Genomic DNA, 14,910 nt, shown 5'->3' on the forward strand with positions numbered 1-14,910 from the left:
ACAGATGTGCATGCACACCTGAATTCGGTATTTTACCACACAAAAGGATTGTGTGGTAAAATACTGACTCTTAAGGGCCTGTGGCACTCTTAGGAGTGTCAGCTACATATGGATTTACCGAATCGGTAAAATTACCGAATAGGCCCCCTACATCTCAAAAGCCAAATGCCAGTCGGTAACGGCCGAAATCGGCCGTTACCGACCGGTATTAGGGCTCCTACATCTGGCCCCTAATTGTTAGATACCGATTCGGTAAATTACCGAATTCTTAATGTAGGGAGCACTCAAGTGAGTGCTTTTCACTTGTAAGGATTCGGTATTTACCACCAACTGCAAGTTGGTGGTAAATAACGAAAACCGTTAAAAAAGCAATTTTGTGCTTTTTTAACAGTGCCATGTGGGAGACATTCATGCCCTTAGGGCATGTATGTGTGCCACATGTGCACCCATGCACTATGCAGGGGTGCAACAGGGTGTCAATGTGACACCCTGTCACCCTTGTAGGTCTTCCCCCTCTTACCGATTCGGTATTTACCGATTCAGTAATTCCCTTTCATTCCTATGGGCCTCCAGGCCCATAGGAATAAATGGGGGATACCGAATCGGTATTTACCGAATTTTACCGATTCGTTAAAAATTACCAAATGAATAGCTACATACCATTTACCATTTACGATCAGTAAAATTCGGTATTTTAGAATCAGTAAATGGTATTTACCTACATCTGGCCCTAAGTGTGCTTACGTGTAGCACGTGCCTCGGGCATCTTAAGAGCTGGCTTCACCTGGGCAGGTGTGAGCAGGTGTTTGTAAGTGTCTGGCGAGGGTGTAAAGCAGCAATGCAGTCAAAGTTCAGGGAATGATTCTAAATGTTTTTTCTCACCTGCCACTGCCCACCAGTCTCACCCTTGCCGCAAGCCCACCCTCTCTGTGGGATCATGACATTCACCAATAGCAGGTATTGTCAGGAGATGTTGAACCCCTTTGAACATGGAGCTCAGAGGCCCTCGCCACTCAGCGCCTCATAATGTACCCATCACCACTGTCGTGGTCAGAGGACTTCATAGCAGGGCGCGGCGTGTAGCGCGCACATTAACATCATTGCTCTTTGCTTTGATTGACCAAAAAACCACATTTAACATTTACACAAGGAGCAGACAAACCAAGGACATCACCACTGCTGGTAGCCAAAAAGATGGAATCCATTCATTTTGCTCCTCTCAAGCGTGTTTTTGAGGACCACAATGCCAGCCCTCAGCCAGGCATTTGCTGTACGTTAATATCAAGGGGTGGCACAAGGGGTGGCTCAAACAAGGTGTAATTCACGCAGTAGCTGGAAGTGCACACTGTAACTGTAAAAAAAACAGTAGGAGCAATTGGGGAAGGGCACGGCATAACGGTCAGAGATGCAGACATGCAAACTGGGGAACCAGGTCCGAGTCTCAGCGTCGGCTCAACATCTTGTTATTGTGGCTAAATCACTTAGGGCTAGATGTATGAAGCTGAAATGGGTTCGCAAACGCCGAATTTCGGTGTTTGCGAACTCATTTGAGCAAAATGGTATGTATGTATCAAATTTCAGTGCAAAATAAGGAATTGCAAATTTGCGATTCCTTATTTTGAGATTGTATGTAAGGAATCGCAAAATTTGCGATTCCTTAAATGGAATGTATGATGCAAAAAAAAATGATAAATGTCCCTAAGGAATTGCAAATTACCACCAACTTCAAGATGGTGGTAATTTTCGAATTTCTTGAAAATGCCCATTTTTTCATTTTTCAAAGTGCAATGTGATGCACATACATGCCCTTAGGGCATGTATGTGCACCACATGTGCACCCATGCTTAGTTCAGGGGTGCAACAGGGTGTCCTTTGGACACCGTTGCACCCTTGAAATTATTCTCAATTTGCGATTAGCAAATTGCGAATCGCAAATTGAGAATAATTTCACATTCATTTCACATTCATTCTTATGGGCCTCCTGGCCCATAGAAATGAATGGGAAATTATACCTTAATTGCGACTAGCAATTTGCTAATCGCAATTAAGGAATTTTAAGAAATCGCTAAAATATAGAGAATTTCTACATACATACCATTTTGCAATTCTCAAATAGCGATTCCTTAAAAATTGCTTTTTGAGAATCGCAAAAATGTATCTTGATACATCTGGCCCTTAATCTCCCCATGCCTACCAAAAAAATGAATATGTTGTTGTTTTTAGAGTGATGGTGTGCACTAGCAGTGACAGAATTACAAAACAACAACCAGGAGTGAGCATATCTCATGTGCAACTCATTAAAACAAGGCAACGTCCTAAGAGGCGGCCATATTAAAGTCAGGCTGTTCAAGCATTACAAAGACAAACATAATATAAGAGCTGGCGCTGAAACTGACCAGGCACATGCAGTTCATATGAGTGGGGCAGGGCTGTGTTGAGAGATTTCAGGAAATGCACGCAAGTCTGGTGCAGGCAAAACATAAAAAAAAAAAAGTTCAGCTACAAAAGTGGATGGAAACAGTAATTGGGCTTCAGGAAACTGATAAAAGCAAACACATGAGGAAGATCAGGAAATAGCATGCTACATGTGATAGAAATTGCAGAAAAGTAAGTGAAAAAAGCACAGGCACCAATGAAAAGCAACGAGGAAGAATGTGAGCCCCTTTTAACATTTATGTTAACAATAGATTTCACAAGCACAGTGCATGCGCACTGCAGGTGAAACCAAAAAACACTGTGCAGTCATGCAATTAATTTTTATAGGCTTTACACGTGCAACCAGCTATTGTCTCCTAATACTCTTAACAATATTTTAAAGCACTACATTTCCAGGCATAGTATGTATTCTATCTTTTTTCCGGGTCAGTGTTTTGAATACTTTGGTGACCCAACGGGCCTTTGTGAAAGGCGCATTTTACAGAGAATAGAATAAGAATTGAATTAAAAGACCTCCATTGTCCACTAGGATTCAAACACCAGTTGTACACTGCGGGGGTGCTTTAAGTCGCATGCACCTTTGTTACCTTCTCCATAGGCACTGGATTGAGTCTGTCAAGAAAGTAGTCCCCACCCATGAGCCTGATGCAGCACCCGATGACTTGATGGGGCCACCAATTCCTAGGGCCACGATGGACACTACCCTCTCCTCCAAACCCCACGGCAAGGCCGCGGCAGCCGCCTGTTTCCGTCTGGTACATTTGCTGAGGAAGTTGTTAAAGAATGTGCACATGGAAAAGCACAAGGGGATTGTCCACACACTTATCACCTCCAGGCTGGACTATGGCAACATTCTCTACCTGGGTATCCCGCAGAACCAGCTGTCCCCGCTGCAGCATGAGCGAAAAGCTGCCGCAAGGTTTATTTTGAATATCCCCAAACGTCGTTCGTTCAGACTAGGGCTCAAAGAACTTCACTGGCTACCAATCAAGTCGAGGATAAAGTTCAAAACCCTTATGATCACTCATAGAGCCCTCCATAAAAGGGGTCCTGTATACATCCAAGACATGCTCAAACACTACTCTCCGGTCGTATAAGCTCAACCTCCTGTGCATCCCCAGAGATCACAGCACCGGAGCTGAGGGCAGATCTTTATCAATTCTGTCGCTAGGACTCTGGAACCCTCCTCCCCCCACTCTCTGCTCCATCTCTTTGAAAAGCCTGTTTAAGGTGCAGTTCAAAACAGCACTGTTCTGCGAAATGTATCCCCCCGGTACCAGTCTCTCACAAGCACCAGGGGGCTTCTTCTGAAGCACCAGTTGCACTCTATAAATATCTCTTCATTCATTCATTCATTCATTCATTCATTCATTCATTCATTCATTCATTCACAGCTCACTCTTTCTCAGAGGAAGGCATGGCACTGCAGCCCCTGTGAGCAGAGTTTCAGTCACAGTAACAGATCGGTCGCTCCTCGGACAAGGCACTGACTGAGGTCAAGGGAGAACAGCCACATCATGGTGTCAGGCTGCTAGCCTTGAAGTGCCTGTGTCCAGGCGCTGTGTGCCGCGGCTGCATGCTGTTTCTCTTATCTCCAGGCTTGACCCTCTGCAAACTGAAGCTAGCTTTTTATAGCGGTCTTCTGTTGCCGTTCCGCAACTGTGTACCCGGCTGCATGGCGGTGGAAATTAGACGTCATCAGGACAATCCTGACATTTTCTTTCCTTTGGTCACCTTTGGAGAGCTGCAGGAGACGGGAGTGAATTAGTGAACGGAAAATTATTTGTATGGGCAATGAAACTTGGCAAAGCTCGTTGTTGCGTGACAAAATATTTTTTTGTGGAAATGGGGCAACACAAACACATTTGCATTGCCTTAACCCCCGATGAGTGGCACTTGGCAAGGCTGTCATTACACTTGTATTCCATCAGAATGTGTTGAAAACTGAAAAACACAACATCAGTCACCAGAATTGTATACTCCAGCCCTTGTGTGGGAGCTTGACAGAATATTGAGCATGTGTGTGCGTGTGTGTGTGTGTGTGCATGCATACATGCTCAGGCTCTGGTCGAGTGAAATTGAAAAAAACTCAGGGGCATATTATCGCTAAATGCACTTAGCACATTTTTTTTTATCACCGCACATCGCCGGATATTATCGCAGAGATAACTTGCTATTAGTAATGTTTATCTCTAATGCGATAAAATATCTGGCGATAGCGGCTCACTGCGTGAATATCGGTGGAAATCCAGCGATATTCAGGCATTTACGCTAATGGGTACTTAACCTGAATATCCACTTCCCATTGGATATACAGGTTAAGAAGTGGTGTGAGCAGGTGTTAGGTTCTAGCGATAATCGTGCTTAGCGCAACTTTTTTTATCGCTTCGCCTGCCTTGCTAATAGGTGGTAGCTGTGTTAGCGACTGTTTTCAATCGCTAACAGGTTGTGTATGCCCACTTTGCATGTCATTAGCGATAAATATCGCTGACATGCAAAGTGGGCCCCAAACTGGTCGCTATCGCCTAAAAGCTGTCGCTAACTGCTGTTAGCGACAGCTTGCTAATAGGGTGATAAAATTATCGCCGCTTTAGCGGGAAAAAGTCCTGCTAAAGAGGTGATAATGCCCTTGCTAATAATCCCCTCAGTTGCAAGATTTGGAACTAAATCCCATCTCCCACTGAAGCCATTCAGGGCCTGTGTGAGGAAGTTCTGGCCATAGTCATATGTATATGGGTGTGTGAGAGATTGCTCAGGGTGGGTACTAGTTCTGTGCATAAGCTTCTGGTTATGTGTGCCTGCTCGCATGCATGCACATGAGCTCAGAGCATGGTCTAGAACTATGTGTGTGTGTCAGTTCAGAAGGATAAGATCTTCCCCTGGAGTCCAGGTTCCCTCAGAATGCATTCTAGGCCTGAGGAGTAAGCTATCTGCGCATAGTAATATATACGTGTGAGAAATTGCTCAGGTCAGGGCATAGTTCTGTGCTTCTGGTTGTGAGTGTCGATGTAAGATGGTATCTCTGGCCACCTCCTAACCTCTTTATCTTTTCTTCCGCAGGTGACCAACTGCAGTTGGAAGACAGGTAAAGCATTACGGTCATCCATGCCTATATAATAAAAGAAAACCTAGGTGGGAATTCACAGTACAAGTTCCCTGTTATCAAATATATTCATTGTAGAGCAGAATGTCAAGCTAGAGGCAGAGAAGTGGGTGTGAGGCTGGAACCAAGATGGGGCCGAGAAGTGAATGTGATGCAGGAGCCAAGAACTGAGAAGTGAGTGTGGCGCAGGAGCCAAGATGGGGCCGAGAAGTGAATGTGCGTCAGGAGCGAACATGGAAAAGAGAAGTGAGTGTGAGAAGTTGGTCTGGCATATGCTGTCCACTATTCTAATGGGCACCTTGCACCAGTCCAAATGAGCCCTATTGATGGTAGGTTTAAGACAACCTATATAGAAAGCTATCCTAGTGGTAGCTGTGGAGAGCAGCCTTCAGGCTAAGTCTTGAAGGAATGTAAAGCAGCTTGTTTTACCAGTCGATAATCTCATGAATGACCAAATGAAAGGAGAACCACACCAGGTATATAAATAAAATATATATATTTATTCTAAACACTTACCTCTAGTTTCTTTAAGAGGCTAGAGGCAAAAGTACATTCAGTAAACTTAATTAGCACACAATAAATTAGCAGAATATATGATTAGACCTAGGGGCGTCACAAACCATATACTAAGAAAGTGGTATAAGAACCACGAGATGCGGTCCGGAGGTTGCAGCATAGGTGATTGTACCACGCTATCCTGAGTTTCAAATTGAACACGATACGAGCAACTCTCTGCAGTCCATGGGGCCCAGTTAGGTCCCGTTATATGTACTACGTGATTATTTCCTATACGTATGTATTAATGCATGCTTTATTTTTGCAGCATTTAACTTGTTCTTTATAAATATCTCACTCGAGCACAGTTTAGGATTGGCGAACACAGGGCTGGTCCCTGTGTAGTCCTGAGGAAGAGCTTAGGGAAGCTCGAAACATGATGACGACAGAAGTGACTAGGCATACCTGACTCATTACCAGTAGATCCCTAGTCCTCTACCCCGTTTTTAACATATACCCCCCAGGAGCAAGAGTAAATCATTTGTAGCTCACTAGGAAGGTATTTTTAACTCACATAGATTAGACCACCCCACCTCACAATTACACCACTTACACCACACATAGTCCATCACTTTCAAGTGCTCCTACGTAGTTCGCAAGTCGCAGCACGCCTCAGTCTGTAGAGGGCTGGGATGGCCCCTATGATGAAGCATGTCACTGTGGGAAACCCTGGTGAGTGAGGGGACTCAAGAAAGGGACATTTTTTGTTTCTTTCTTTTAACAAACATATAAATTCCAACCCTTGTAGCCGTTGCGAATACTAGACACTAACGGTCCAGGCTCTTGACCTTTGGTTTCAAAGGTTTTCTGTTCACAGTTAAATATAGGAGGGTGAGCCTGGTTCCTTTTTTTCCCTCTTTCTCCCCCCTTTTTTTGAAAATAAGAACCACGACTGACATAGATACAAGGCCTAGAGCCTTTAGAACTGCTGGGGCCACCAGAAACCACCCAAGGTAGTGACACAGGGTACCCACGGGGACGCGTGCAGTGTCTAAACACAGCCGCGAATCACCATTAACCATTAACTTCTATGGGGAAAGTCGCGGTTGGAAAATTACAGATAAAGGACACTTAGAAGAGGACTTGGAGCAAACCCCTTTAGAACTAGGCAGTTCTAGAGTCAATACACACGGGAGCATCAGAGTACTCGAGTTACCTCACCCAGGGAAGCCGGGTGCATAGGTGTCTTTTGGTGTCGGGTTTCGTCGTCGTTTTCAATGGCGATCTGCTGCAAAGTGCTGCTGGCCACAAGTCGAAAATGTTGGGTGGATCCAAGGGTGGATCGAAGATCTGAAGAACCTGAAAGCAGAGGGGACAGAGTCTGGGTCACCAGCCAGTAACCAGGAAGACGACAAAAGATGCCAACAGATGTTGGGTGATTTCAGGTGAAGAAGGTGAAGCTTGACTCTTCAGCCACGAGGACCAGAAGGTGTTGATTATGACCAGAAGCTGGATTCGAGCTGCCCACGAAGTATGTAGTGTTGGTTTCTGAATTGGACCCAACAAGCCTTGGCAACAGCAACCCACGCAGAAAGCAAATATTGGCTTCGTTACAGACCAGCAAGGTCTGAGGGACTCACCTTTTGGAGGGGAGTCAGGGCACGTCTGGAGCAACCAGATAAGTCTAAGAAATGGAAGAATTACCTTTGTGGGGACCCACCAGTCGACAGACCAGGGATTGCGAAGGAGCCTCGAGTGGAAATGCTAGAAGCGGGCCCACGGAACACTTGAGGAGTGTAGGCCCACAATCTTCGGTGCAAATGGTGCTAGGGGCTTGGAATACAAGTAGCCCAATGCACAACTTCTGAAAAGCCCAGAAAGTTTTTGCACTTGCAAATGTGCAAGGTGTCCAGGAGTTCCGGTCCCACGTCACTCTTGAGGGCAGCTGGTCTCAGCTTTGTTGGGACCTCGTGTCGGCCTCTGAGAAGTCTGAAAGTCCATGTCCTGAGACACAAATCCATCGGGATCCAGAAGGAGCCTTGGAAATGCGGACCGGCAAGATGCTTCTTTGGTGCCTGTTTGAACAGGGGATTAACTCCTTGACCAAAAGGGAGATTCTTCCATCTTCTAGTCAAAATAGAAGGTTGAAATCCCAGGATATATGTTACAGAGTTTTGTCCAGGATAATCTGAAGTCCTAAGGACTTGGTTCCTATACTTATACTAAGTTTAGGGGGTGGACTTATTCTAGGGACCCACCTATGGGTGGATCCGGGGAGGGGGGTGGTTACACCCCTTTCCCATTGTCCAGTTTGGCACCAGAGCAGGGGCTGAGTGCCCCTGCAACCGGTTTGTACTGGGGTATGCACAGTGACTCCAAGTGTGCCCCCAGCACTGTCTGAAATGCATTCTCTGAATGCACCCACCCAGCGCGAATACACAAAAGCCTGTGTGGGAGGTGGTTACACCTCCCTGTGACAGGAAACCTATTGTCCAGGCCTCCCCTGCCCGAGTTGCGTCTAACAGCAGGAGGTCAGACTTGTGTCTGTGGCTGCAGCATCCATCTTGTGATGCCGGGGCTCTTTTAAACTACTACCGGTTAGGTAAGTGTGTACATGTCTTCTCCCTCTAGAAGGGTGGAATTCTACCCCGCCGCCAGAACTGACGGGGGTGGGTAGGATTCCAAAGTGTTTGACACCAAACACGACATGTTGGCATGCAGCCATTTCAAAGTTAGCATTAACTGCAAGGTTATAATGTACTTAAGAGTATATGGTCTGGCTGCATCACAGAACAGCTACAGAGAAATCTGGAGAGGGGTCATGCTCATGCATGGGCACCCCGTCACACAAAACCAAGTACTCTGCCTGCAGGCTTGTTAAGGCCTGCCATAGGAATGACTTATAGGTTTATATGTGTCAGTGATACAAGGTAGATTTAGGTAACCTATATCTTAGTAAGGGGTGCATGCACCATCTTACCAAGGCTGCAGTAGCAGACCTGTGGTGCCATTTTGGAAGGCTTCCCAGGGGTGGCATAAGGCCTCTGGGGGGTACCTATGCCCATAGTACCTAAAGTACCATATCCTAGGGACTCACAAGGGTAACTCAGTAACCAATCTGGAGTGTACCTAATATACATGCAATCAATTTAGAGAGGAAGCAACTAGGCTGGGATCCTGGTTAGCAGGGCCCCAGCCAGACTAAAGTAAAAAAACAGTGAAACACCAGCAAAAAGTGGGGGTTACCATAGTAAGCAGATCCCACTCTCCTACAGTGAGTGTGGGTCAGAGGCCATGATGGAACAGAGAAGTGAGTGCGGATCAGGAGCAAAGATGTGACAGAGAAGTGAGTGTGGGTCAGGAGCAAAGATGTGACAGAAGTGAGTGTGGGTCAGGAGCAAAGATGTGACAGAGAAGTGAGTGTTGGTCAGGAGCAAAGAGGTGACAGAGAAGTGAGTGTGGGTCAGGAGCCTCAATAGAACGGAAAAGTGAGTGTGGGGCAGGAGCCACTATGGAACAGAGAAGTAATTGTTGGTCAGGAGCCACATGGGACAGAGAAGTGAGTGTGAAGTAGGAGGCACGATGGAACAGAGAAGTGAGTGTGAGGCAAAAGCCAAGAATGGGCAAAGAAGTGAGTGTGAAGCAGGAGCAGAGAAGTGAGTGTGGGGACACAACAACACAAACAGACGCACCGACAGAAGAGCCATCTGGTTCACCACTGACCTCCAGATATCCAAGCAGACCTGCCGGAGGCTAGAGAAGAAATGGCGCCACGAGCAAACACCGACAACCAAGCAGCCTTCAAGAACGCCAGCTGCAGACACCACCAACTCATCCGAACGGCCAAAAGGACCTTCTTCAAGGAACGCATCGACAACAATGCACACAATAGCAAAGAGCTCTTCAACATCGTGAAGGAACTCGGCAAACCCAGCTCCAGCTCCAACAACATCCCACCATCACAAGACCTCTGCGAGTCACTAGCAACCTACTTCCACCGCAAGATTGCAGACATCCACGACAGCTTCAACATCCAGACCTCTCCTACATCCACCAAGGTCACAGACTCAACTCTCTCCAGTCACACCGGCCATCTGATCTGGCACCACGTCAACGATGAAGACACCATCAAGACCATGAACACCATCCCCTCCAGCTCACCATCAGACCCCTGCCCCCACCACATCTTCAACAAAGCGATCTCCGCCATCACTCCCCAACTCCGTAAGATCTTCAACAGCTCATTCCAGACGCCACCTTCACGGAAAGCTTGAAACACGCAGCGATCAACACCCTACTCAAGAAACCCAAGGCAGGCCCAAAAACTTCAGGCCCATCTCCCAACTCCTGTTCCCAGTGAAAGTCATTGAAAAGAGCATCAGCAGAAAACTGACCCAATTCCTCAAAGAGAACAACATCCTGGACTCATCCCAATCCGGATTCCGCAGCAACCACAGCACAGAAACCACCCTCATCGCCGCCACCGTCGACATCAGGGCCCTGCTGGACAATGCCGAAACTGCGGCCCTTATCCTCCAGGACCTTTCGGCTGCCTTCGACACCGTCTGCCACCACACCCTATGCACACATCTCTTCAACGCGGGGATACGCAACAAAGCCCTGGACTGGATCACCTCCTTCCTCACCAACAGAACCCGGAGAGTCCGCCTCACTCCATTCCGATCAGAAGCCACCAAGATCACCTGCGGCATTCCCCAAGGATCATCCATCAGCCCGACACTCTACATGACACCGCTCGCCAACATTGTCTGATCTCACGACCTCAACATAGTCTCATACGTCGATGACACCCAGCTGAACCGCTCCCTCACCAAAGACCCCACCACCGCCAAAACCAACTTTCACACTAGGATGAAGGCCGTCGCTGAATGGATGAAGAGCAGTTGCCTGAAACTGAGCTCGGACAAGACAGAGGTCCTCATCCTCGGCTCCAACCCTTCTGCCTGGGATGACTCCTGGTGACCAGCCTCTCTGGGAACTGCACCGACACCCACCGATCATGCACGCAACCTGGGTTCATCTTGGACTCCTCTCTGTAAATGACCCAACAAGTCAACGGCGTTTCCTCCTCCTGCTTCAACACCCTCCATTTGCTTCACAAGATCTACAGATGGATCCCCTCCGAAACCAGAAGGATGGCCATCCAGGTCCTAGTCACCCGCAGGATGGACTATGGCAATGCCATCCACGTGGGAACCACGGCCAAACTCCAGAAAAGACTCCAACGCATACAGAACGCCGCTGCGTGCCTCATCCTTGACATCCCCTGCCACAGCCAAATCACCGCCCACCTGAAGAACCTGCACTGGCTTCCGGTCAACAAAAGTATCATCTTCAAGCTCCTCACCCACGCTCACAAAGCAATCCACGCCGGACCAGAATACCTCAACAAGCTACTCACCTTCTACAACCCCAGCCGCCAGCTCCGCTCCACCAACCACGCCCTTACTACCAACCTCGCCCTCACCACCGTCCCACGCATCGAGCGAACAACCACCTGTGGCAGATCTTTCTCCTACCTCGCCGCCAAGACATGAAACACCCTCCCCATCCACCTGCGACAGACCTGCTGACCTTCAGGAGACTCCTCAAGACCTGGCTGTTTGATCAGTAGCTACCCCCCGAACCCCCCCTCAGCGCCTTCAGACCCTCACAGGTGAGTAGCACGCTTTACAAATATCTGATTGATTGATTGATTGATTGATTGATTGATTGATTGATTGATTGACAGGAGCCACAATGGAACAGAAAAGTGAGTGTGACGCTGGAGCCAAGATGGGGCAGAGAAGTGAGTGTGGGGACAGGACCCACGTTGGAACAGAGAAGTGAGACTGTGGCAGGAGCCACACATTGAAACAGAGAAGTGAGTGTGGGGAGAGGAGCCATGATGGAACAGATAGGAAACTAGGGGGCATAATAACAGGGGCTTTATCTCTGCTTTTTTTACTTTAAAAGCCAGAAAAGCAGAGATAAAACTAGCGCCCTATCAGCAACAGGGTGCTAACACGCAAAATCGCATGTTAGCACCCTTTTACTCTACGCTTCCCCTTGCATCTCTAATGAGATGCAAAGGGGGCTTTCTGGAGTAAAAAAATCGGAGAAATGTTGCTAAGCGACATTTCTCCTATTATCAAGGATATCGCTAACCCTGTTAGCGTTAAAAAAAGCAGCTCTACCCGCGGTTAACGCTGCTTTTTTATGTCTGGTATTTTTCTGACTTAACCATGATATCCTATGTAAGGTGGATATCATGGCTAAGTATGTCTATCCCTATCAGCAAGCTATCGCCAAACCTTGTGCGATTATCGCTGTATTTCCAGCGATAATCTCACAATTGGCAGCTTGCGCTCTGAATTTTATCGCTTTGGAGATAATCGTTGCTGATAGCTCGCTATCTTTGCAATAAAATTCAGAGTTAGCCGGCGATAATTATCCTAGCGCTAAGTGCGCTTAGCGATAATTATCGCCTGGCCTTGTTAATATGCCCCTAGGTTTGGGACAAGAGCCAAGTTGGTGTAGAGAAGTGAGTGTGGGGAAAGATACCAAGACAGGGCATTCCCCCCATAGTTGCAACAAGAAGGGGAAGGGCGGGCCACGTTGACTAGCGAAGCTCTAAAAACAGAGGTTGCATGGTTGTCATAGGTCAACCACTTTTCATACACGAGAGTGTAGTACTTCACATCAGATCAATAGGGTGCATGCACAGATGCTTGGAGAGATAGCATTCCTTCAGGATTGTCCAACAGCAGTACAAGGAGTAACTCCTTGTAGCCAAAGATTTTGCATAATTTCTTATACTGCATTTACAATAACATGTTTCTTTTACACATTTTGCAGGTTGTATAAAAAACTGGAAACATTTACTGAAAACCTTGAAGATTTCAAGGAGGTTGTGTCCAGGAATAGAGAATCCTTGGAGAGACATGCAGCCTCTTTCCGCTTCTTTGCTGATGAAATAGACAAAGTCCATAAAGACGTTACAGAGGACGTGGTCTTCTGGTCCGGTGTATCCGTAGGTGGTGACCTCATCAATGCTGGTGGAATCATCTTGGATTATATGGGCAAAGCCTCACCGATGATCTCTCTTATTGGAATGGGACTATCCTCCATAGGGGAGTACGTTAGAGAATCCGCGTGTTCCGGTGAGCACCAGATGAAGAATGAGATATTTGCTGACAAGACATTTAAAGAATGTGAGGAGGACCTGCACGAGATATCCACCCTCATTCATGAACTTGAGGGGAAAGCTCAGGATCTGGCAGATGAAGAGGGTCTCTCTGGGACAAAGTTTCAGAAAAAGATCATGGAAATAAAAAGAAGGTTGTCTTACCTTCAAGCAGCTAGGATTGAAAAGAAGTACTCGGACTTAACATCACAACTGTTCAAGTCTATGCTGACTTTGGCCAAAAACTATGGGCAGATATTAGCAGTCAAAGACGCATTCCACAAATCAACACCTGTTGGTGTTTTCCAAAAATCTAAGGTGATATCACCCGGTCGTCAACAATCCAAAGGTGAAATGCCCCAGGGTGCATCTGTAGAGCCTCTACCCATAGAGACAGTCCCTTTGCACGATGGAGCCTCGAAAGAAGTAGCTGCAGTACCAAGGAAGAAGGGAAATGACGAGTACCTCGCCAAGGCTGTTACAGCAGCAGCCTCCCTCTACCAAGATGGCAAAGAGCTCTACAAAGGGATCATGCACCTCAATGAAGGAGCCCGATCAGATCTGGCAAATAACCTCCGCGAAGTGGCCACCTACCTCGATAATGTCATTCTGAAGCTTGGTCGCAATCTCCCTAAAGAGGAGTAGAGGTTCAGGTTTTGCTGGTGGCACCAGAGAGACTCATGGGGGACAACTTAGGTCCAGGGATACTGAGAACTACTGTTTGCTGCTGATGACTGGAATGTAGTGCTGCCTGCTACAAATGAGACCTCAAAGTTCAGAATTATCATTAAACATGAACATCTAAATGCTGTGATAATGGCAGGTTTTGTAAGAGTTCAATTAATTTTGGGTGGTGGAAGGAACAGATGGCTGTTTGGAGATAGTGTCTTTTTGTCTCCCATCCTGGACCTCTTAAAGCATTGGCCCAGATTCGCTGAATGAGGAAGCAGGGACCTCTTCTGTTATACAGATAGTGCCAGTGGACCTAGTTAAAGGTGTGCTGATACGCAAACTGGGACAGTGCACCCTAGTGTAGTTCAGCCCCTAGCGGCCAAGAAAGGCATCGGATATGCTAGCGATTGTTGATAAAGATGCACTTGTTGATATTTTGGTAAAATATGTAAATAAATACATATTGTTGTAATTCATCTTATTGTTTTTGGGAAAAAAATTAATCTACTTATTTATTACCAAATTTTCTGTACAAGTGAAGTCTGTCTTCTATTTCTCTTTGTTTTTGCCACACACAGTCATCCCCTTTTTGAATGGGGTTATATTTATATTTCTCTATGTCTCCATGTGCTGGGGAGAGTACTCACCAAAGGACCTCAGTAATTTGTAATTGGAATGAATCTGTAAGGATGGAAGGTGTTTGTTTACAGGTAAGGCGTGCTGACACCAGGTGAAGTAGTCTCAATGCAGAAGAAGGCTATTTAAAAATCTGTGGCTTCGAAAGTGGAGCCACTTGTCTTTACCTCTCTGTCTAATATAGTTAAGAATAATCCGATGAGAGCCAGTATGATTTTCCAGTCTCCCTCTATTGAAGGGAAGACTTCCAGCAGGGTCAGGAGCAGCCAGACACTGCAACCTTGTTTGTAGTTGCCACAGCGCTATTTTATTATTGCAGTAGCCTTTTTCATATCTTGGGTGGGCTGTTTATTGTATTGTAGATTTATATAGCGCAGACTGT

At 46.7% G+C, this 14,910-nt stretch overlaps 1 protein-coding gene across 2 annotated transcripts in view; it reads left to right on the forward strand.

Moving 5' to 3' along the window:
* LOC147660924 (uncharacterized) overlaps positions 1-14,368 on the forward strand; it is a 102,779-nt gene extending 88,411 nt beyond the window's left edge. For both annotated transcript variants that reach the window (XM_086951422.1, XM_086951421.1), the window contains exons 5-6: positions 5,497-5,521; positions 12,893-14,368. In XM_086951422.1, the coding sequence (XP_086807548.1) occupies positions 5,497-5,521; positions 12,893-13,865 (998 nt within the window). In that variant the 3' untranslated portion in view covers positions 13,866-14,368. The remainder of the gene's footprint in view (positions 1-5,496; positions 5,522-12,892) is intronic.
* The last annotated feature ends 542 nt before the right edge of the window (positions 14,369-14,910 follow it).

The sequence above is a fragment of the Lissotriton vulgaris genome, unplaced genomic scaffold, assembly GCF_964263255.1.
Source record: "Lissotriton vulgaris unplaced genomic scaffold, aLisVul1.2 SCAFFOLD_3302, whole genome shotgun sequence".
Taxonomy (NCBI): Eukaryota; Metazoa; Chordata; class Amphibia; order Caudata; family Salamandridae; genus Lissotriton; species Lissotriton vulgaris.